Source organism: Anopheles moucheti, chromosome 3 (genome assembly GCF_943734755.1).
Source record: "Anopheles moucheti chromosome 3, idAnoMoucSN_F20_07, whole genome shotgun sequence".
Classification (NCBI taxonomy): domain Eukaryota; kingdom Metazoa; phylum Arthropoda; class Insecta; order Diptera; family Culicidae; genus Anopheles; species Anopheles moucheti.
In genome coordinates this window covers 48406734-48431777 of record NC_069141.1, presented here as the reverse complement: position 1 = coordinate 48431777, position 25044 = coordinate 48406734, and the positions used below count along the sequence as shown (strand labels likewise).

Sequence of the window (25044 nt, the reverse complement as noted above, 5' to 3'; positions counted from 1 at the left end):
TTTTAACTATTTTTATTGAAATTTCTCGGGTTGATGTGTTCATGGCCTCAGTTTTATTACAAATCTTTCAGTAAAGCTAAAAATGCGCCATATCAATAATATAAATGTAATTACCAAGTGTGTCATGTCCCGATCGGAATCGTCGCTGATGTGATCGAATAAGAATCGAAAGTTGTCAGTTTGCCCTAGTTTAACATAGGTTTTTCCTATGTGTAAGGATTTGTGTGGCGTTACGCGTAGAATAAACGATAAATAACACTTAAATTGTAACTTGATAGTAAAAAAATACAAAAAAAACCTTTATCGTATTTTACGCGGAATGTGTTGTAACGTGTAACGGTCTGATTGACCTGACAGTTATAGATTGTTTGTGCTACGTTAATCGATTGCAGTGTTTGCTGTGTTTTAATATTTCATTTCCAACGTAGGCCCAACAAGGAGTTAATAGCTGCTGATCACAAGTGTACTCCTTTCAGCTGCAAATTCAGATTTTAGAATAATTCGAACGTGATTCAAAGGACCAAAGTGTGATCGAGAAACGAATAGAAAAATACAAATTTATGCTATAAACATGGTACGCTTAGTGGTTCTGTTGCTGTGCGTGTCGATGGCGACAACGCAAAAACCGGGCAATTTTAACTTCAAAGAGAAAGGTGAGTGCTCGGTCTTCAAACCCTTCCCCCATCGCGGAGGTCTAAAATCATATTTACATCGAGGCTTGCACAGAATACGCTCGGTCTGCTTGCCTCCGTTTTAGTTTAGTACCTTTGGACTGCGTGCCGTTTAGTGCTTCCCCATGGACTAGCGGACCCCGACACGTTGCATAATGTTTGTCCTCCTTCGGTCGCTCCAGCTGGGCTGGCCTTCTGTTCCATCGGTTTGCCTGTTGTAACTACACTCACTACTGGGATTGTACGTTTGAAAGTCGAAACAAATGGTGATTTTGTAGCGTTTTGTAGACAGTTTTAGGTAGATATAATATTGAAAATGTCACACGGTAACAGTAATGGATATTCGTGAGCACAAAATTGTATAACACCTTCCTTTAGTAGCACATCCTTATCCTTTAATAGTACACCCCTTGTGGGCCCAATGCTTCTTTTAATCGCTGCCCCATTAACCATGAAACTACAGTCACAATAAAGTCCTTCTTTGCGAAAGTCTTGACCCAAACGAACCTCGTACTACCTCACACCTCAACTACAAAAACACAACTTCAGCATAAGCCTTCGATGACCCCAATCATACGGCAAGGTGGTCGGTTGGTGCGATTTCTCGCGCACCCGTTATGCATCCCGGCCGAAGGCTTACCCTTTGGTGAGGCATGTTTTATGTCTTCTTGTTGCTCCTGCTGTTCGCATTTGTTTATGTAATCGCAATCGAATAGTGTTGGGGACGAATTCGTAGGACGATGCTGAAGACGATGATGATGACGACGACGACAACCGTGATAATTGGGACGAAAGGAAACGGTACTGCGATATAATTCCATCATCAGGAATATTCCCAACACTTGGATGCAACACACTCATTATCTGACCTTTTCGTGATTTTTTAGTCATCTTTTACACACACCGCACACCGTAACATTTCATAATATATCATCATGGGGAAATCCTTTCATCAATTCGTTCCAGTCAAAGTTGAAAGTTCCCCTTGAAGAAAGAAAGGAGGAACAAAACGTGCAAATTTTACCATTTTTCACTCTGTATGAATGGTGTAGGTCGTGGTTAGATGTTTGTGGAGGATTGTTTTGCCGAATGCAAATTTGTTTGACTCAACTCGCAGGCAGTTGTTATGTGTTGACACGATTCAAGTAACATTATCACTGCTTGCGACAGTTTAATCGATGTAAATCGGCGATTAAGTTATTTTTAATCGCACCAGAAAAAGGAAACACATACACCAGAAAAAAGGAAAGAATTTTGCATATTCAACATCACAATATCAAAGTGTCTATTGATGTAACGAGATTTCTTAATACACATTTGTCTGCATTATTTAATCTAATTTAATAATAATTATTAGTTGCGATTTTAAACCCCGTATTAACTGTAAACCTTAAACAGTGTTTGAGTTATGCTTTATTGAGTAAATCATATAAAATCATTGAGTAATCATATTGAGAGTCATATTGAATAAATGATGTATATAATTCAATCAGTGATGGTTGAAATCGTTACTGAAATGCAATGCGTCACAAACGTGGCGTGGTCAATGACACAAGAAATTAGTTTGAATGAAAATGTCAATGTCGAAAAATAAACTCCGTTATTCAAATATTCCACCATCAGACAACAAATTCATAATATGTGCGAAAGTTATGCTAATATCTAAAATCTTTTTGCTTGGAGGCGGTTTCGGCCTTCACTTCACACTTTGAAGCAATATAGGAATTTCCAGAATAGTTGATACCACCCAAAATCATTACAAGCAGGAATTTATGCAGTGTTACCATTTGTGTCCATTTCTCCAAATATAATTTGATTAAGCCAATTCTATCAGCCCGTCCTGCATGTTACTTAATTCATACAAACACTCGCCCATTTGTCAACGCGGAATGTTTCTAGTTTTGTACATATAACCATCGATTGCAAAATTTTTGCCCTACCGTTTTGGACAATAGAATTAATAGCACGCTGCCATCGGCTGCTCAACCCACATGCTACGACGATTAAGATCGAAGTGTTATCTAAGCATAGTACGCTTCTGCATATGCAATCACACTTTCATCACACATTTAAGCGCACCATCGCATCAGCCATCATCTCTCATGTCTCACATTCTATGGAGCGGTTAAGAAAAGTAGTGCATTTAAAGCTGCGTGGCGTCAGTGAAGCAGCCCTCCGGGTTCCAGTTGCATATCACTATTATCGCTAGCGATGGCGCAATGTCGTCGGAAAAGTGAAACCGGTTTATTTGTTATGCTTTGATTGAGACAAAGAGGAGAGACTTAAAGCGGGAGAAATGGTTTAACATACGGCTTGTAAAATGTTACTTTAAAAAGAGCATTTTTGTTGACTGCACTCCAAATAACTTCATTCCATCCCAACATGTCCCACACGTTCAGTAAAATTACGCACATCACTCGAAACGAAAGACTTGAACTCTCCAAGCGTCCAAGCGACGAACCCGTCTTGACGTAATCGATTTTATATAAAACACAAAATACGCACATACCGAACACACGCGGTAGGTGACCTAAATACCGTTGGTTCGAATGTGGAGTACCCTGTGGAGCGCTATCTAATAGAGGTGCATGGGTCTGTCTGGTCGCGACCTATCATGGGCGCAAGCGTGATCAGGTGAGAGTGATGAACCGGTTTGTTTTTTTCCCCACTGAAACGCGATGCTGCTCCGCGGATGGTGATGATGATGACGTTTGTCACACCGTATCTGAAAATAACTGTAGCGCTGCTTTCCCTCTTTGCTGATTAGACCTTCGGAGTGAAAATGGTACGCATGGAGGAGATAAAAGGAAAATGAAATGCTAAGATACGCGATTGTATGTTATAACACGCAGTGAGGATAACCTTGAACGTAATGAAATCAACATTTTACAGCATTGAAAGTGTTTTTATGGTTTTTTATTTCAATGACAGTCCAATTCAGGAAAAGCATCTTGAAATTGTATACTATGAAGAGCATGATGTATGTAGAATTATTCATTCTATCACGAATAAGTTCTTTCTGTATAAGTACTGCGATTTACTGTTCGTGATATCAGGTACAACAATACATCAAAGGTACAATGAACTGTCAACAATACTAACTGTAAAATGTTGCCAGGCGATTCGCCAACATTGCTATGTTATCAAATTTTACTGATCAGCGATCTAATCTTAAAGTAACTGCGAATTGTTTCCTTCCCGCTGCAGACAAAACATTCTTTGTCGAGCAAACAAGGAAGCTGTCTTATGGCACCATTTTGTGAGATTTTCGAGTCCCACCTACCCTGTGTTCTATTATTAGCTCATCCGAGATCGCTACTGTCTCGCCTCCTTCCAGACTGGTTATGATTAGCATAAAACACCATTGTTCTGTAGAAGAACGGTTCAATGGGCGCTGTGGATGATATTCTATTCATTTACACAGCCACCCATTTTACCTCGCCTGAGGAATGTGGTAGTTGATCCGCGAAGAATCTGTGTTTCGTCATCGGGTAACATATCGCTTAAAAATCACACGCACCCACTACCCTTCCGAAGCGGCTGTACTCATGCCCGCTTCATGGTACATTCGAGACCTTTTCACGGAAACCTGATCAACCGCACATCGGTAGTCGCGTGAAAAGTAGGCAAAAACATTTTTTCCCTCACGGCTAACATCCGCCGCCGAGCAGTGCGCCATCGGTCGGGCGTTTCATGTTGTGGAGGGAATTTGAATTTCAATTAATTCATTCCGGGTGATTAATTGCTTCGCGCTACGATCGACCGAGACGCGAAAGCAACGACGGTACCCAATCTCCGGCGGTGGTCATCTTTAGCGCTGGAAGATGGGGTCAGATAGGATTGGGTATCGCCACCACTACTCGCCGATAGAACGATGGTAGCACATTCTACGGAGGCCATCCAACCACCGAAGCCGCTCACGGTCTGTCGCGTTTTGTTATTTTTGTTTTTTCTTGCTCTCTCGCTGGCTAGTTTTGTTTAACACGACGGGAGAATTCCATGACCGTCTGCGGTCCTACAGCATGTCTGATCCGTGGCGTAACGCCGCACACAGCATGAATCGAAACGAAACATGATCGTGCTGCTGACCGTGCTGCGGAAAGCCTTCGGTAGTAGCCAAAATGTTGAGCAATCGTGCGCGAGTGACGGCCGATCCGCATTTTATGCATTAAGAAGATGCTTCGGCGGTTGATGAAATGCATTGGCTTTTGTTTGCGAACAAGAGACGACCCGCTGAGCCGGAGCGGATCTGGTGCATGTTTGACAACCTCAAAAAGTGTGATCAAGGGCTATGACAACAGTAGATCAATCAAATCTGCAAGCTTTAATATAAGCAATGTTTCTAATTCTATTCTTATGTTTCATGCTATCAAATACAGCTTTATGCTTTTCCTAATACATTGGGATTTTTATGTTTAATTTTTAGTCCTATTCGAAGGGTTCCAAAGCATTTTCAGAAGAAGCGAAATTACGTTAGCGATGTTTTTTAAGCTACAATTCTTTTGTTCAAAAATTTCGGTTATCGAAAAGTGGTGTTCATCCAAGCGAAATCAACGACTTTCACCTTCCTAGTGCCACATCAACCCGCCATTTCATATATTCGTTTTCAGTATGATCAATTCTCAAAAGCCCTTTTTTAATAGCCAATCCCCCGAGAACTTGTTCATAACTTCACTGAACGCCACTGCTCATGATCTGTCCATACAAACGTTGGAACGTTTGGATAATTTTAAATATTCTTGGTTCTTTCATTGAAACGAAAGGTAAATTTGTAGCTCCGCAACATAAAACACTTATACTTCTTACTTGTTTTTCAAAATTTGTAGGATTGCATCCAACGTGTGGGAAAATGACGGCAACGAACAGCATATACTCTTCTTTCTGCAACCGGTTGTCTTAATCTTTGAAGCACATGAACGCCTTTTAAATACACTTAATTTTGGCTCTTGCAAAACCCTGATCAACGTATGGTGTTTGCGTTTGCAAAACCAGCATCACAGTGCAGTGCTTACCAGCTGGACTACAATGCTTACCAGTCAGTTCAAGGTTCGCAGTAATTATCGGCACGTTTCGCGAGCATTCCGAAGCTCACCTGCCCTGGTGGAAGGAAGAAAAGCTCCATCTCACCATCAACGATCACGGTACGCGACGAATCATCAATTAGCTCCCGCAAGCTCACTGCGGTAGGCGCGTTGAAACGTTCTCTTCGAAAACTTTGACAATTACCACTTACACAATTTGACAACACGTTTGCCACCGCCGACAGCAGGTCGAGCCGAAGATGAAACCATTTATGCTAGACCTGCTTCAATGCGGCGCATTTGGTTGAATTGTTGCCGGATTTGTGTACCGCTGTACCGCAACGAGCATCCATTTTCCGTTCCTACCCTTCCAGTGGCCCATTGTTGTAGTAAGAAATAGGCGCATGCGGCGCTAAGCAGAAACTTGTTGCTTAAAGAAGCAAAACAAAAAACATAAACCATACGCTCTCATGAACATGAATTTGCGATTGGCAACTAATTTGTGAGAAGTAACAAGACGACGGCAGTTCGAGCGGTTGTGAAGGAAGAAGAGGTGTGCTTCGACGGCAATAAATTGATTACAGTCTTCACCGGCATGGGCATGGGTTGGGTAAATAACGTTTTTCACACGTGAATCAATTCAGCATAGATCCGCCACACTTTAGCCACATTAATTCCGCCGCTGGTCGCACACCCACCTACTTAATTATCGCGTGACTTGCTCGCGGTTCTGTGGCAGGGAATGAGATTGTGATATTGGCAATGGATTTTACGGATGATTTGTACAGCAATTACGATGCTATAATATGTTTTGCGCGATAGAGTAAATCGGTTTATGGTGATGATCCGAGATAAGTTACAACTTTGACTCACGGGTTGAAGATGCTATTTCCTAGGTTTCCCGCATTCAGATTGAATGCGTGGGATTTTGCTGTGAATGTTGCTTGTATGACATTTGAAAAAAGCAATTGATATATTATAATCACATTTAATACACCCAGCAGATACAAATATATTGATGAAGTGTAATTTATCCTACGTTACACTTTTGAATAAGTATATTGTTTTCAGATCACTTGAGTCATTTGTTTAGGCTTATGCGGCTGGGCAGTTATATTGTGGAACAGCACTCATTCACATAAGGACTTTTTATTCGCGCATACCCCGTGTTTAGCTTCTAAGCTATGTTTGAATTAAATTAAAGACCAATATTTCTTGAAGGACCTGTTAAGGTTGTGAGATAAGGATGAAGAAGATGGAAAAGATTGATTTAGATGCCGTTGTTCATCAATCGACAATATCGACAATTTTATTAATATTGCTTAGGATAATAATTGTAAAAGTATTTCCAATCGTCTAAAACCCTACAATGATAGCAATAATAAAAAAAACCTCCATGCAATGATCAAAGTTCGGTTTTCACAAATATAAGTCTTCGGCACAAACAACTACATTAGATGTCCGAGAAAAACTTCTTACTACATTTCTCACATACCTATCTACAAAAGTTTAAAATTAGTGTTTTGTTGTTCATTCTTAATTTATCCAAACGAACTTATTTCATAAATATAAACTAAATATGTTGAATTTTGAGGGTTGTCGTTAGCGTAAATTGATAAAATCATTTAATTTGTACATGTCGGACTTGACAACCCATGTTAATGTACATTTGTTAACAGGACGCAATATGTTAGGCATGTGAATTATATAACGATTAATTGCAAGAACTAGAATTAAATTTGTAAAACTAAACAGCACACAGTCAAAAGAGAGTCAAGCGTGAATCATCATTTTTAGTCCATCTAATATCACTCGTTCTGCAAAACTATCACTCTCATTATTTTATTCTAAGTGTACAAGAGCGCCACCCATATTTGGTGGCCTCGGACCCCGGGAACATTTCGTGTCACCAATGTTTGGGTGACATGGTACGAAACGTGTGAAATATGATTTTTAAATAATGGCAAAAGCAACCCAAAAAGAATGTACCCTCATGTAATCAAACCCACTAATATACAGGTATTTTGTATCTCAAATATTTTCTATCTGAAAGGAATCAGTTCATGAAAATTACTCTCTCTCATCTGATAAAATAAAAGTACCAATAATCTCAATGCTTTACACGAATATCATATTGGGGAACACATTAAATGAACCTTATGATCGTGGTATCCCTCGTGTTAAAAGATTTCTAGCTGGATAATGGATTATGAACAATGGTCTGCCCGAGGCAGACCGAGATCGCTTTTCCGGATGCGATTGAGTAACTATCACAATCGATTTAAAAACCGGTCCTGATAGCTTGCTAACAAGATCCTGCTACTGCAATTACTTGTAAACCATATGGTCACAATCTACATAATCGTTTCCTGTTGCAAAAGTACATCAACCTTACCCCTAAAAGGGACTATCACTTCGGTGGATGGACCTGTTGGAATTGTAGTGAGCAAAAATTGGGAAAAGGAAAACCCACCCGGCGCATGTTCAAACTGAAACAATAGTGAAAGGAACGGTAAAAATTTGCGCTACAAAGCCACCGAAGACAGTTTTGCTGGTCGCGGTGCAAATCCTGTCTCGCATCGCCTGGAACCGGGTCGCGATCGTTAAGTAACCGACCGTTTAATTCCGCTAAAAAGTTGTGCAATGAGTGCGGTTTGTTTCGCAGTTGCGGCGGGATGCAAAGGAGAAACTATGCACCGTATGTTTGTGCGGCTGGGGCGACCCGACCGCTAGCGGGTGGTATAGTTTTAGATTTTGTAGTGTGCTCCACGCAAAGCGAGAGCTGTGCAAAAGAAAGCGCTGTTAGCTTTGGTTGCACCGACGGAACAATTCGCTTGGTTCGCAAGGATCGGGCAGTTGAGTTGCAGCCTGTAGGGAATGAATTCCGTCCTCTCCTTGAAACAAACACCAGCGGACAAAAGACGCTTCTCGCACACTTTCCAGCGGCCGCGTGGAATGTGACTCGTGCGAAATGTGTTCCAGAGGAAAAAAGTGAACGTACTTCACCGTGGCAGCCAAATCTGTGGACGATGCAATTGCACCTTTACCTTCGCTACTCGCCAGTCGGTGGATGTAGGGGATGTAAAGGAACACCAACCTGCTCGGTTTGGAATAACTGACATCGAGACACCCTCATGGTGAAAGTGAAAACGAAAAATTGGAAGTGCAACATTAAAGCCGACTAGTGTGAAAAGAACCGAAACGAGACCCAAATCAGGAACGTTCGAATGGAAAAAAGAGGAACAAAAATATCAAAATAACAATTTGGCTTTTATACAATATTTACATTCAGCGCACTAAAACCAAGAGCTGAGGATTGGGTTGGGTTTTACGATAATGGTAATTGAAATAAAATGATTATTTAACCAGGAATTTCCCATCAAACAACTACTTAAATGCCATGAAGTAGCATCAACAATCATTGAGCAACTGCTTACTATTCCGCACCCAATGTTCCGCTTGTTCCATCCACGCGAAAGGATCATCACTGAGCCCGTACGGAGCAAAAGAATGTTGATCTGACCGGTGTCCGTTTTTGCCCGGAAGACCGGTCGACCTTCTACGTCAAACCGACCGCCTTTAGCCGGTCCTGGCCTTTCGTACGGAGCAACCTGCGTTAACAATCATCATCTGCTCGTCGGCTCAGTGCAAAGTTGGCTGCTTTCGGGCGTGTTTTGTTGGCCCGAAAGTAACGCAGAAATGTGAACGGAAAGATGATTTACCTGTTTGTTTGCCTGCTGGGAGGTTGATGACGCGAACAGAGAGTTCGCTGGCAAACGAATTCATACTACCTGAACGGACAAAGAAGTATCCTTTTTTTTATAAGCTATAGAGCCAGAGAAGCTAGATCTGGAGATGGAATTGATTTACAAAGCTGCTCGAGCATAATAGAGCTCCGTTGCTCTTGCTACGTACTTGATCCGATCTAGTAGATTGGTCCGTTACGACAGCTCAATGACCATCGGGACTACAGGCATGGTGGCACAAGATCGGTGCAAGGTCAACTTGATCGTTGCTGAAAGGAGGCATGTTATAGTTTTCATTTTGTTATGTTTTTGCACTGATCTACCGATCCGAGCGAAGTCAACCGGTGTTGGAATGCTTGTTGATTTTTTTTGCACACAATCCTTAACCACAAACACACACCTTAATACTTCGGCTAGTTGGACAGTATGTGGGCAGCAAGCAACATTCGTTCGGTGTGTGGAAAAACTCGTTTCCCCTATCGAGCTGCCGAGCGCTACACGCTTTTACAGACGTTAGAGCGAATGTGCAGGCACGAACTCGAGCTTCATCGCCCACCGCTTTACCACCATTCATCGCCATGAGCCCGCCAACGCCATGGGTCTCAGTCATCAGTTGCAGAAATTTGAGTTTAATCTAACCGGACAACGACAAACTGCGGAAGGATTTTCTTACAAACTTCCACCCACTTGCGCCACGTCGATTCATTACCGTCCTTCTGGGGTTTGAGGAGAAAGTGTTGCACCTTGGTTGCATTGGCTATGATCGCAACAATGGTCGGGTGAAAATCACTCGCCATCAGTTGGTCTTAGGATCGGCCCGTGATCCGGAAATCATGCCCACTAGCTGGGTCGATCGTTGGACACCGGGAAATAAAATCTGGCCGTAAAGCAAGCGATATTATAGTATAGGAAATGGCTTCTGGGTAGGGATTTATAAACGTTTATTAGTAGACATCTGAAGGCGGAAGTTGCATGCAGCTTCAGTGGTTAGGTTGGAATTTTGCATTCCCGAGGGAAAGCCCTTGATGCTAGTTCTGAGGAGAAAGTTTATAACTAAAGCAAAAACATATCTTTTTTGCAAAGGGGGTTTGTTTAAAAGATCACTTCATCCGTTAAGAGCATAGAGCGTGTGGATTTGAGCTTTATTTTGAAGTTGAAACATTTTAATTGTTGTGCAACTCATGTTGTAATGTTCCTAATATTAGACAGTAATATTAGGACTTTATTTGGCGATGTTTGTGACATTATCTGTTAAGCAATTGCAACTCTCTTATTGATTGACTCTTATTGATTATCGTTTGACAAATTACCAGACAATCGGTATGGTGTGCCTCATACATTGCTTGTGAATTTCTTTGCCTTAAAACACAATGAACTGCACTTTGGTTCTCCAGGGTTTTTTTTGTTACATGACCACTGACTTAAGTTGATGTGTGCGCACGATTTGCGCCGATGGGCTCCCGGGAAATATAAGTGATGTGCAAGCGTGTATTCTTGCAATCTATCCAAGCAATCTAATAAGCCAACATAATCAAGCTCAAGCCAAGGCATAATTCCTAATTAATACCAACATGGGAATTCCAACCATGCAAAAGTAACTGAGCAAGCCCGTTACACTTAGCAAGAAAATCTAAGAAGATTATCGGAATTTGAATGCCATCACTATTCCAGACCGCTAACCAGGGTCGTCAAATCAGAATTACTCGAACTTCCAATATGCAATCATAATTTCTTGCATGGAATTGCTATTAAATTTGCCCCCAAAATAACCATACTTTCATTAGACATTTTCTGATGATATTTCATTTAAATATTGTTATTTTGGTTTAATACCACAAGAATATTCTGTTAATCTTCTAATGTTGCTGCTCCTGACGGAACACTTAGATTTATCTCACTTCTCGCAAAACCTCTCGGTAATGCTTTAAATTGAGTTACTCTTAACATTTTATTTATCTTCTCGGTGTCGAAGTCAACACATTGGAAAAAACGAAAATTTTCACACAAAACACAATAACAACAAAGATTTTCTAACGGAAAACGTGAATTAAAACCCATGCCCAGAAGAGCTTGTGAAGCTACTGATATCAAAGTGTTTTTATATTATCAAAAATGAAATATATGAATGATTCAACTGGTGAAAGACTATTTGTATATTTTTAAATGTTATGTATTACAGTAGATTCGATGCTCAATACGCTATAAAACCCCTTGAATTAGTCAATAAATATTGTTTGTTTGAAATGTTTGCCGTCGAATGTTGTGCGTAAAAATATTGCGACAACCGCAACACTCATCTCGCTACACATTCTCGTATGATTGCACAATCCCAAGGTCAATGCCAAACATCTTCTCCCTACTCGGCTTGGTTTACCATCCTCCATGCTTTCGTCCAAACAGTAGCCAAATAGCAAATAATTTTCTTGTCATTATCGTAACCCATGCTTCCATACCCAAACCGCCGCCAGATTGTATGTGTAATTTCTGCTCCAACGTGAACCACACCTGACCATGTCCTACAAAATTTGAAAACTAAACAAAAAAAAACGCAAATCCACCATCGATACAACCCGACAGCGACATCGGACGGAACGCGGAGTGAAATTATTGGCAACTTGACCCGCAAACCAAGCTCCGGCAATGACTGATCGCGCAAGGTGTTGGCCTGGGGGTGGAATGGTGGACTGGTAAATACGGAGGCTGTGTAGGAGCTTTTACCATTAATGTTGCTGCTGGCGAAAGAATTCGTTTCGTCATCCTCCTTGCTTCCTCCTTTTCTCCACGCGCTCCTAACCACCGCCTGTCGCTTTTAATGCTGTGCCGCGCCCTGCGTATGCGGATTTGAATTGGATGGTAATGAAACTCTCGTTGTCTTGTTTCGTTGTTTGCAGGTTTCAAAAGCAGCCAAAGTTACGGTGAGTTATAATTGTTTTGTGTACCAGCGGTGCATCACATTGAGCGGAATCGTGTGAAATGCGGCAATTTTGTTTAAATGATGTAATGTTTAGGGATCGTACAAGTGCTCTTTAATTACGTTACATTTCGCTCAAGTAAACATCGGAAAAACAGTTGCCGATTTTTCATTCAACTATTTATATGTGGAATATAAGCACAATCTTGTTGTTTCCATGTTATCCACCTTTTTGTGGTAATCTTCAAATTACAGTAAACTTGGGATAATGCATGTCCCAAAATTGAACATTGATTCATAAAACATAAAACAGGCTGGATACGTAACTCACACACGCGTGTAATAACATATTACATTCATCGATCGTCACCATTTCGGGGCTTGGCATCCAAAACCCTTCCAGATAAGCGACCAACCAACAGCTTAATAAGATACACATGCTCACCATTAACCTCATTGTGGCGCCTTCATATCCTACCATGGGGCAGAATTCCAAAGCACATCAGTCGAGTGACGGTGAGACGGTTCGCATACACAAATCAAACATAATCAATTTATTCATTGCTTATTTATGAACCCATCGCTCTCCATTGGAGCTCAAATCAGGGTTCGATCCCACCTCGGTTTGCAATGTTACGCGGATCGGGTTTACTGTTACCGTCGTCTCGCGTCGTCTTAAGTATCTGTTCAAGAGGAAATGCCGCCAACCAAACGTATCGAAACGATCGAGGGCCACTCCTAAGCATTCAATAAACGTTAGATAAAGCACCCTTTTGAAACAACACCCCAACGTAGGGGGATGTTTTCGGATGTGCGGATCCCGGGGATACTTTGGGGCCGTTTGTTTTGTTTCTCTAGTGAGCCTCCATTACACAACTCATATGGTCCCGAGCTCGCACACACAAACTCTCTCTCTCTCCCTCTATTTCCGTATTTTCTTTCCTTCTCTTTATTTCTGTTTCTTTTTTGTTTCTTTTTCCAAATCTATCGCAACGATTTCCTTCTGCATTCGCTACCTTGCTTGCCACTTGAAATTTATAAACCAAATTCCACACCACACCGTTATGGCCGATAAACCCGACCCGCAAACGCATCTGCCACCGGACCCGCAACGCAACAATCCCACTTCCTGCCTGCATAAACAACGTCCCACACACACAACCGCACAAACCCACACACGTACCAACGACAAACACCCTCCCGACAGATATAGACCCACAAGTACTGGAAATCCAGCGACAGAACCTAATCACGCAGAAGATACTCCAGCGTTACCTGGAACGGCGGTTACATCCGGGCCGCAAGCCACAGATTCACGTGCCATCGGTGGAAGAGATTCTGCCGAAACCCTTCTCCCCACTCGCATCCGTCCGGGACGTTCGGCAGCAAAACCAAACCACCTCCAGTGAAAATGGGGGCTCGCGGTACGATCTGTTCAATGGTCGGAATGGCCGGCGGTACAATCGGACCGAGGAAGACGGTGGCATCCAGGACGAACAGTACAACGACGAGGAGTCGGGCGGTGAGGATTACCGGGAGGAGCGTGATCTGGATCAGTACGACGATCTGGGCGAGTCGTTCGACAACGATCGTTACGACATTGAGTCACTCCAGTCCGGTGAGTCGGAGCACGTGGACTCGTTCTACCGCGACAAGTACTACAGCAAACAGAGAGGTAATTATCCTGCGGACCCTATCCAATCTATATCGATCAAGCGTCCTTCAAACGATCCCTCTTCCTTTTCCTCCAAGTCCTCCAGTCATAATCTAAACTCATTCTAACGATTAACAACCGTTCGGTTCTCGAATGTCCGGGAGGTAATTTGTGGCATTGCGGTGTGGTGGGTCTGGTGGTGTGTGGTTGGCCGGTGCAAAAGATACCTGTTCTATTTACTCCGTTCTTGACCCATAATTTAGTGCTTGGAAGGAATTAGACGCATAAACAGTATTTGCTGAGCAATGGCGTTCAGTTCCGTTTGTAACAGCCGAACGATCAAGAGCGATCGTGATATCACCGGTAGGCGGTAACAGTGACAGCTGCATGCCTTGGGAAGGACACGGTGACACGGTGGTTAGCGACACTACTAAAGCACATTTCCACATCTACTTAGGACTAAACAGAAAGAGAAAGAAACCACAGAGAGCGAGTTAGAGAGAGAGAGAGTGTGTGTGTGCGGTTGTAAAGGGAACAAACCATCAATGAAAGACCTTCGTTCTCTAGGCTAGCGATGAAATGCTATCAGCTGGTTCGGGAACGATCGTGATTTTGTTGTTGTTCAAAGTGATTGCTGTTTCGAACAAATGGAATCACATTTGTACATACTTGAAGCCAAAAATTGCTAACAAGCAACGTAAAATTATGATCACTCGTTGCGTAATTGTGGTAATATACTTTTGGTCGAAAAGATTTATGAACACTTGGGTAGATAATAGATCTACGTAAGAAAATTTGTTTCGTTCCCGCAAAGAGACATGTGTCAAGTCTAACGTAAAATTCGATTATAACGCTTGTTATGCAAATCCTACTCTTCACGATTGACCAACACTCCAGCGTATAGGTTGTTATTCGTTCCATCTCAGACCGGAATAACTACCACCCGATAACAACAGCATCCAGAGAGGTGGTGTCTTGTGAAAGTTACCCGTGTATATATTTTTTCACCATCAACACTTGTAAACGAACCAATTCGCCAGTAATCGGTAGCGGGAAGAGTTGATTTGAATGGAACTGTCTCCACAATGTCCACTGCTGCAATCTTTCTAGTGGGCATCGTCTAGCGGCTACTGTCCATGTGGAGCAATGAATTAAAACATCACCAGGAAATGAGACACGGGGTCTAATGATCTGTTACGTCTGCTGTCACCAGTGAGCCTAACAGACCTGTTTATTTTTACTGGGCTTTCCCCTAGTACGATTTGCAATGTGTCAAATCTAACCGGAAGAGATGGGCAACGGTTTAGGAGATTCGATTCGGCGGAGTCGATTATTACGCTAGCTCTTTTTAGTGTACGTCCTGTTTGTTTGTTGAATTTGCGTTAGTTGGCGTTACTTATCTCATTTCATTTTCATTAATTCATTTCACTATCTACAATGGAATGGACCCAGCTATTAACATAAATCTCATGATGCAGATGATTTCATGCATCTGCTAATAAACGTCAATTAAACGTCTCTTTCAACGATCCTTTTGAGCTTTGCAGACACAGGGCTAAGCCAAGTTCAAATCATTTGTCAGACGGCAGAAATGACAAGTAATGGAAATGTAACAGACTCTAGATAAATTATCTTGGCCACAATCAGGAAGTGTAGACGTATTTCCGCTTACGATTTTACCGCTCCCGGGGAAAGGTTTGAGACGGCATTCCATAGCATTACCCAAAGCTCCTGTCGGTAAGCATTTCGATTAGACTTAATTTATCGATTCGTTGGAAAAGCTTTGAATGCTCTTTAGCTATCGTCGCCTTTCAACCCGTTCGTTCCGTGGCGGATGATCGATCGATAGTTGTGGTAATTATAGGTATTTTTTCCACTGTAGCCACCATTCCACTTGTGGTTACTTCGAACGGTAGTCCTATCGATTGCCAATTGCAGCAACAGTGCAACCTCGAATCCGATAGCCACGATCCGTAATGGTCAAATGGCAACAAGAGCAGATGGGATGAATGGGGAACGTAGAGTGGTAAATTCTTTTCAATTTTAGGACACACAGCAGTGGTGGTGTTTGCTACATTCAGACCATACGTCAAGCCACCATAATATGGCGGATGAAATGTTTGACAACTAATCAAAGCTAACATGTTCCTTGGTTGGAGAAACATTTTCTAAACACCCCACGCGGACAGTCGATAAGTGGTGAGTGATAGGGACTAATGAGCGGTTACGCAACGGTGTCTCCCAATACTTTGTTGGCACACTGTGCACTAGCGGTGCATTGATCAACTCATGGGAAATGGACTAATGCACTTCGGAATCGGCGTTCGGTGGACTTAGCTACTTTGTCACATCAAGTGGAATGTTTGAGCAGTGTCTTTTAAAAAAGCATGAATTGTTATTAAATTAAGTACAGGTGGACACACGATAAATGAACGGATAATTCTAACAATTAAACAATCACTATTATGTACCCTTCCCTGAAACAATCCACTCATTTGAATTGCTACCTCTGTGTGTGTGTGTGTGTGTTTTGGAAATCTAATGTGTTATTTGCATTTTTTTTCATTACAGCATCTCAGCTCTCGGGTACGTACAAAAATAAACCATTTGTAGCAAATATGATAAATGTGACAATTCTATTGAAGTAAATTTCAAATGCGATTCCACGCACCTGTTCAGTGATGATTTTCTATTTCCACAGCATTTTATAGATACATATACGATATAATATAAATACATATGTTTCGAAAAGGAAGCATTAGTTCGCAGCGTTAAAGAGAACACATCGATCTTTTTATAGTATTTTCAAGCAGCAACAAGCTCTTCAAAGCAATCTTTATATCCTACCTGACCTTTTGACTTTGTCTCGGTTTTCCTTTTCGCCCAATATTCCAACCAGCGTTTAACTCATATCTTGGTCGTATCTAGTCCGTCCGTGAAACGTCCTTATCGATTCTCACAATAATGGCCTTTTTCGTTAAGCATGTCATAGAGGTACATTAAGTGCAGCTTACCCACTCGACTGTCGTTGCTGCCGTGCAAGTCGTCATTTAGTTTTATACGCGACTCCGACACTTAAAAAAGCATATCGAGCTTCATAAATGTTTCCACTCATGCGTATCGAAATTCCCCCGAAAGATCAAGTGCCACTCGAGCCAACATTGTAACCCATCATTTGGGCGCATCAATCGTTGTAGTAGCTGTCGTCAAAAACTATCAAAATTACTACTTTCCACGCTGATGCCACCTGGGTGCTTCGCTGGGTGGAAATTTCATTTGGTATTATTTGTGGATTTTTCTTTATTATTTTCATTTGGGGAGGCCATTATTTTGCCTTTGCGCGACACAATCTTGTCCTCATTGGGTGAACCTTTAAAAGCTTCGCTTGCTTGAGTTTCAGGCAGGAGAAGAAAGCCTAAGCGGTCTCAATCGAAGTAACCTTTTGTAGGGCATCGTTTTATTTTACGATCGTTCCAGCCAGCGATCAAACCGCAAAGAAACTTCCCCTTCACGGATAGATTTTTACATGAATTTACTATCCCAGCTTCTTTCCTCACCGGCAGTAACCAGCGCCTTATATGCATATCGCTTTCATGTGATCATCGTAATGTATTTTGCCTGCTAAGCGGGCAATATTTCGAAAATGGCTATCGCGATGAGTGCTCCGCAATACATGAGCAACATCAAATTATGAGATCGCTTCTGTTCGCACCCACGTCAGTTTGTGGCTGTGCCGTATTGGCAACCACCGCTGTACAGAATAAGAAAGATAGCCACAAAAGTTTTCCTCTCATGGCGGAATCGCCACTCACGCTACACGCATACGGTGCGAAACGTCAGCATGCCTTGCCAGCAACAGAACAGGTAATTAACCTTTAAGCCATCTCGACAGTTTAACATCAGCGGTAACTGCATAAGCCCATGCTGCAGTTGTTTCGGCTTCGCCATATTCGTTGGGCCATCGTTTGACGGAATTCCACACAAAACATGAAACTCAAGGTGCAATCACGTGAAGAAACGAAGCCAAGGCTGAGGCTGCAATCGTCTTCATGCTCAAGGTAATTGGGCATTGATCTGCTGGGCTGCTTCCTGAACATTGCACTAAACCCTGATAATGATCCAGTTCTAGTTTATTGTTATTGGGCATCTAGCTAACTGTTAGTTAGCAGAAGTGAACGGGTTGAGCTGGAAGATTATGGGAAAAGAACTGATCGCTGCGAACCAAAAGAAACAAAAAATACAATGGGCTACTGTAACTATACCGCTTATAACGTACAATATTTTCCCAATATTGCAAAGAAAAATGGTATCGTTTTTCTTAAGTGCTTCAACGAACTTTAACACTTCAGTTTAATAGCACATTTGCAGACTGGAGAAATAAATTTTGTAAGAGAGTTATTCTAAACAAGTAGCAATTTAGTTAATCAGGTGGTTACGATTTTACATTCACCTGGCTGAATGGTCTTGATAATAGAGAGTCGTAACTAATTCGATATGACCATAAACAAGATATGGCTTAAAGTGTTTCAAATCACGCAACTTGTTATCTAAGCCATACCCTATAATTTTCTTCAATTCAGGATGTAGTGAAGCTGTACATTGCAGTTAAAACTAGTATATACTATGAAGCTAATGAGAATAAGTTTTTTTTACCAAAGTGCCAAAAGTGATACTAAAAGTAATTTAACTGCAAATACTATACAATCCAAAACTATGAAAAATATTTAAACACAACTTTTGTAATGTTGACGGCGGCTGTTATACCATTATTATTTCCCAAACCATTGTATTTTTTTAACAGTTCAAGAAGTGCGTTCTTCTTCCTGATGGACTGTCAATCAGTTTAAAGTTCATCTCTAAGAGCACATCATGATTATGTTTCCCATGGAGCTCAAAATAAACGGTATTGACACACTGATGACTTCATTATAGGCACGTATAATGTAATCTGTTTCATCTGTTGTCTCAGCATTCCTTGACGGAAATACCACATTCAACAAATTAACCTTCTTGAAATCAATGCTCAATAAGCAACGTTCATTGTCATAGACAGGGGCAGCTTGAGAGCTTCCACAGAAGGTGAGTGCTACCACCAACTGTTGTGATGCGTGAAATAAAAACGACAATCTAATTCGATTCTAAAGACAAACCTTCTTCCGCGCATCTTGCCTACGGGTGGTAAATCAAACAGAAAATTCGTCCTTGACATTTCTGTCAAATTGGCCGGCTGGAAAGGAAAGGGAAGATGAGACGGGACCGCTTTCCTAGAGCTGGATCCGGATGAATGGAAATGATGATGACGATGTGGATGGTATACATCTGCAACCGTCAACGCCTCGCGGTGCTGCGCAAGATCAACTTTGCAAGAGAGCACTGGGCAAGCGAAACGATAAAAGAGCACAATTATCATTCCGCGCCAATTAGCCCCGAGGCACCGTGGTGTAGTCCGCGGTGGGTCCACCGTGGGATGTTTGGAATCCGACGTGTTACGCGTACGTAAAGGTCGTCCGGACTGGAACTGGTGAACCGGACCGAGGCTCCGTTTATGCCACCGAACGATGGGAATGAGATGGTTTGGACGGGTGTAAACCAAAGGGTATTATCTGACCATTCCTTTGACTCGTTTATCACACAAGCCCTTACGACGCCGGGTACCAGTTTTTCTCAGGCCCATTTAAGCTGGGGTTTCCTCTTCCGTCTCTGCGTTTCTCGTAGACGAGTGTCCTACCAGGAAGGAAGCTGGTAAGCCATCAAGTTCAAGGACAGAGCTAGTCTTGGCGGACGGTACCTATTGGTGTCTGATAAGTGGTGCTAGTTTTCGAAGCTTGCGTATACAAAAATGTGAGAAAACATAGCACGAGAAAACATTTTAGATAACAATCACCTCGTGATAATGTGTGGCATTAACGAACATTGATTGGTGCATGATACGCACTTGTATAACATCAACGAATAATATGGTAATGAAATTGGGGTTCGTAGCGAAGAGCACAACGTGTGTGGCCCTGAAATACACAGTATTTAAGGTATATTTTGTAAGACCAAGCTACATCCTAGCTACAATCGAACGTACAAGCGAGAGGATGTAAGGTTTTTTATTATTGAAACACCGATTATTGATAAAATGGTTGTTTTCTAACCTAAAATTTTATCTAGTCAATCCATTGTAAAACAATATATAAATCATCAACAACCTTAATTTAAACACATTTCCTTTCGTTCTTTCGATTTGGGTAGCCACCTCTTGCCAACATCAGAAAATCGACTGCCTGTCGATAATATCTAGCACTGCCGAGCTCTCGAAGTTATATAATTATAAAAAACTTTGTATACCTATATTATAATCATCTAATGGCATTTTTGTCTCCTATCAATTATGTTTACATCTAATTCTTCAGATGCCATCAGAGACATAGAATTCTACTCATTGGGATAAAGCGTAGAAACAGGAAAGATTTATTCAAGCAGGTTAAGCAACGTTAAAAGGAATCACTTACGTAGACAATCCATGTCATTTTTATGAGAAGTTACTTTTGTATAAAAGTTACTGTTATATCCAATCATATTAGGAAAATAACTATATTTGCAAAGAAACTAAGAGTGTCCAGAGAGTGCAAGAAACCAAGAGAACCCAAAAGCTGAAATGGAGAAAAAGAAAGTTTGTTCATAATAAAACAAGTTCTCATTAACTTGAGTCAATTGTAGATAACGGTGACGATTCGAAGTATGCTTACGCCTGTATTATTGTACTATATTTTAAATTCTACTAAACATATTTTATCTCATAGTCCCTGAAAGACTGTAGTATATGATTATCAAATTATAAATATTAGCGCATGTGAATAAAATTCTTTAGATGTAAGTAATATTACACAATCTTAACACACTACTTTACACCTTTCACACCACTTTCACACCATATCCACTCAGTATCTATACGTACACGGCATTAACCAACTTACCTGTACAGTCAATGGACATGGGGATCATCTATGTTGGGAGTTTTGTTATTAATAATAGTTTTTTTTTAAATTAAATGTTACCTTTCGCAAGCGACCGGAGGGAGACGGCTCAACTGTTTGTCGGTATGGTGTGTTGACCGAATCTTACTGACCCTGTAACACTGACTGCATCTGTCTGCAACACCACAGAGCACGTGCCGCACCACACGGACTTGACCGCAAAACAAACGCCCAATACACTTATACACCTTGCAAACCGTAGCACACTAGCCAGCCAGGTGGTCATCTCTAGCCTAATTATGTGTTTTTCTTTCTCTCTTTTCTTCTCTTTTTCTTCCGTGCTACCGTTTTTACTGCGTTGTGAAAACAATGGTCTCGTGCTTTTTGACGGGTGCCGAATCCCCTTCATGCGCACTGCACTATCGCTTGCGGACATCTTCGGCTGACATTCAACGTTATGTAGCACGCGATTCTGGCGAATTGCTTGATTTGAATGCGCTTGATGAAGATTTCGAAGATGATCCTGAGCTGAGCGTGCTGAGCGAGATTACGAACGAAATACGTTTAAAGCAGGAAGCGGCAAAAGCATCTCCGGAAGACGCTGGAGATCGCAGTGGACGAGTGAAGCGCCAAGCAATCAATAGCCGAACGTCGCGGCGCGGTCGAGTGACCTATCGTGACACACCAACGATTACAAATCGCGTTGACGCTCGATACTACACGGCGGACGATTACGTCGACTATCCGACAACGCCCCGATTGAACAAGAACCTACGCGACAACTATTCCGAATATCGGTTATTGTCAAAGAGTCGCATTGCTGCGAACGAACCGGTCAAAGCAAGTCGGCCACGTGCCACCACAACACAAACGACCCTGGCTAGAAATGCAGCCCGATCGCGCAATCGTAACACGTTAAAATCGCTGGCATACAAACCAAATGTTTACAACGCCAACAGCCGACGACCTACGTTTACCCTGTCAGCGTACAACAAGGTTCCTACACGGCCCAGCAACTCACGTCGCGGAAGTAATTCGCGAGGTACCTACAAGGAAGAAGAGCAAGGTCGTAACTGGAATCGTTTCGGACAGTCAGCGCCATCGACGCAGGATTGGCGCCGGAAGACAGTTAGCCTCGGCAGTTCCAACATCCAGCCGAGTACAGCCGCACTGACGGTGACGTTCTTCCTTCCGACGGATACAACCGTATCGGTGGTTGCCAACTCCAAGACGGAGATCAGTCTGATCAAGACCACTACCACCAGTATCGAGGAGATATGTACGTCCTGCTTCTCACTGACACAAGGCCCGAACGGGCTGCCCGTGCACGTGCTCAACAAGGAGATAACGTCCTTTAACAATGATGGTCTGTTCGAGATCACCAAGTTCATTCTCAGTTCAACGCCTACCACTACGATCTCGGTGTCCCAGAACACCTTCCGTGGCCGTTCGACCGCCTATTCCGCCACCATCTCGACCACGATCTACGAAGCCACACCGTTCGTGCAAACCAAGGGCAAACCTGCCGATCCAAACTCGGTACTGTCGAACGCACCGCTGGCAAATATTTTGCTTTCCCAGCTGCTGCTCGGCAATCTGGGCGTTGCGCCCGAGCCTAACTTTATACCGCGCCCGACCGAATTCTTGCCGGACCCGAACCGCTACCAGGTGGTGGTGACAACGGCCACCGACTATAAGACACACGTGAAGGAAGTTGTCGAAACGGTCACGCAAACGAAATCGATCGTACTGCCGGTCACATTCCAGGGACGCGAGATCCTTACCACCGTGTACGAGAGTGACGTTACCAGCACGGTCATAACATCCTTCATTACCGAAACGCTTACCATCCCGACGACTTCCACGATTCGCATTCAACCGACAACGAACCCGGCGGACGATCTGTCCAACAAGTTGAGTCTTTTGTTGCCGCTGCTTGAAGAGCGCGAGCGACAAAACCGTCTTCTGTCTGCCATTGAACCAACGTTGCCGATCGTCTCACCAGCACCAGCAACGATTGCACCCTCGCCGACAGCCACCAGTGCCGTGTCGAAGGTGTACGTGTCCGGACAGCATCCCGGCGAGTTCAGCGTGTCCTTCACCACCATATTTAATACGTAAAACTTGCAATATTGGACCTCTCGTCGAGGAGCAATCACTCCCGGAGGTCCTGTTGCTAGTAGACCATCCCGAAGCTAGCACGCGTAGTGCAACGGGACACTTGCTACTGGACATTGCAATACTCAACATGATTTTAGGGTAACTATACATAACACTAGGCGAGAAACTTCGCGGGAAGCTTGTTGGTTGACTATTGTTTTTTCAGATTAAATGTAGGCTAGCGTTGAGTCACCCGATCCCGATTGAGTTTTTTTCCGTTTTCATCTCAAACAAGACGTCAAACAACAACATCTGAGAAGCATCAAGCAGCACCCCCCAATTCGACTTGATAGAACCGTCGGGACCGTACAGTAATGTTTAAAACAATCTCTACAACAACGGATAGAGATAACTATGGCAGCGTAAGCATAAAAACTAACCAACGGGCTTACCAGCAGACAGATACATTTCGTGCATAAGACCAAACCATGTCAGAGTTTTTTGCGCATGGGTTGATTGAGTTGTTTTCATCATGAATAAATCGAACTGAAGCTGTGAAGATAGAAAAGGAAGGTCAGAATTGTTTTCTGTAGCTTTGTAGACACCATTTTTAGGGTGGATTTGCACCTTTTCCCTTTCACTGAGCAGAATAGCCAAGGTAAGATGGTTCCAATTGTTGGTGAGTAATCCATCATTTTCCTCAAATACTTTAACTAGTCTTGTTTATAATTCGTAAAACATTTATATATGGTTGGTGCTTTGGTAGTTAACTTAATTCTTTGTGCTAACAAATTGCCTCACTAATATCGTAGCTCTCTCCGGTCGATTTGATTTGGTATTTGGAGACGGTGTTTTAACTGATCCCCACATGGGTTTTCTCATTTAATTAGTGTTTCGCTTTGTCCATCTTTGTCCATTAACATTTGTTTGCATCATTTAAACCGTCTAGAGCATAAAGGTTTGCTTTATTTATTTTCCCCATTTTTGTCCAATTCCTCCATTTTAATTCTTCCTCCACGATGAAAGCCATTTACACAAATGTCAAATGCTAATTAACGGACATTTTAACACCTTTTGCATACCCGGTACTAAACGATCTTCCCCAAAGTGTGCTGTGCGTTGAAATATCAACCAACCGATCAGATATCTCTAGAACTTTGACATTAGGCTTATTGGGGTTTGTTCTGTAGTATAGTTCTAAAACAATTCTACGCTTTCTAAAAACTCCTAAAGAATTCATGCGATTGAACTTTTATGTCTCGAGCGATCAGTTAAGACGCTCAAAGCTATCCACAATTTGTTTTAATGCACCCTCTGCGTCACAATCAGCCTAATATGCTAATATGTTATAAATTGCGAGTGAATCCATCTGGCCGGAAACATGAATCCTGCAGTAAGAAGATTTTAAATGTCACCGAAACACAATGACCTCACACACCGGGGCGCTTGTGCGCGTATCAACCAAGGTGGAACCGAGCGGTGATCTAGAATTACCGAGAATCAAAACGAGTTCTGGCTCAGTTACGACCTGTGAAGGTTGAAGGCACTATTTTTAAACATCCATCGAAACCGATCCCATGTTTTCGCCGGCTTACGGAATCGATCCAACGAAGAGGACGTGTAGTTAGGTACTGGTGGTGCTTTGAAATGAATGCCAAACAGTAACTTCCGAAGGCAACCCAATCACAGTTCTTGGGCACGGCGTACGCACGGTATGTCGAACGAACGCAGAACAATCAAGCTATTTAGCTGGCGGCAAAACACATTCATGTCGTGACAGGGATACCTGCTACCATATGATTGCCTCATAAATAATCAACATTTGCTAATTGTTATTATTATTACTTAGCACCCGGCCTGCATCGAATCGCATACCGCGATTCTAATTCACTATGGAACTGGAATGTTTCCTGCAGAACGAGAGCTTATGTAACACGCTAAGAACGCTCCAATTTAATTGGAATTTATTACCAATCAGC

General features: G+C 42.3%; 1 protein-coding gene across 1 annotated transcript; it reads left to right on the top strand.

The window, feature by feature from the left end:
* The first annotated feature begins 571 nt into the window (after nucleotides 1–571).
* Nucleotides 572–23625, top strand: LOC128305809 (uncharacterized). Its single transcript, XM_053043423.1, has 6 exons — nucleotides 572–653; nucleotides 12330–12353; nucleotides 13557–14024; nucleotides 16575–16589; nucleotides 21429–23224; nucleotides 23292–23625. Exons 1-5 carry the CDS (start codon nucleotides 572–574, stop codon nucleotides 23084–23086), a joined length of 2247 nt encoding a protein of 748 aa, XP_052899383.1. The 3' UTR covers nucleotides 23087–23224; nucleotides 23292–23625.
* The last annotated feature ends 1419 nt before the right edge of the window (nucleotides 23626–25044 follow it).

Bases quoted from the DNA above. Each gene is read 5' to 3' on its own strand.
- LOC128305809 (XM_053043423.1), top strand. From the start codon at position 572: ATGGTACGCTTAGTGGTTCTGTTGCTGTGCGTGTCGATGGCGACAACG. The intron at 654-12,329 runs GTGAGTGCTCGG...CGTTGTTTGCAG, and splicing joins TTTTAACTTCAAAGAGAAAG to GTTTCAAAAGCAGCCAAAGT. The intron at 12,354-13,556 runs GTGAGTTATAAT...CCCTCCCGACAG, and splicing joins CAAAAGCAGCCAAAGTTACG to ATATAGACCCACAAGTACTG.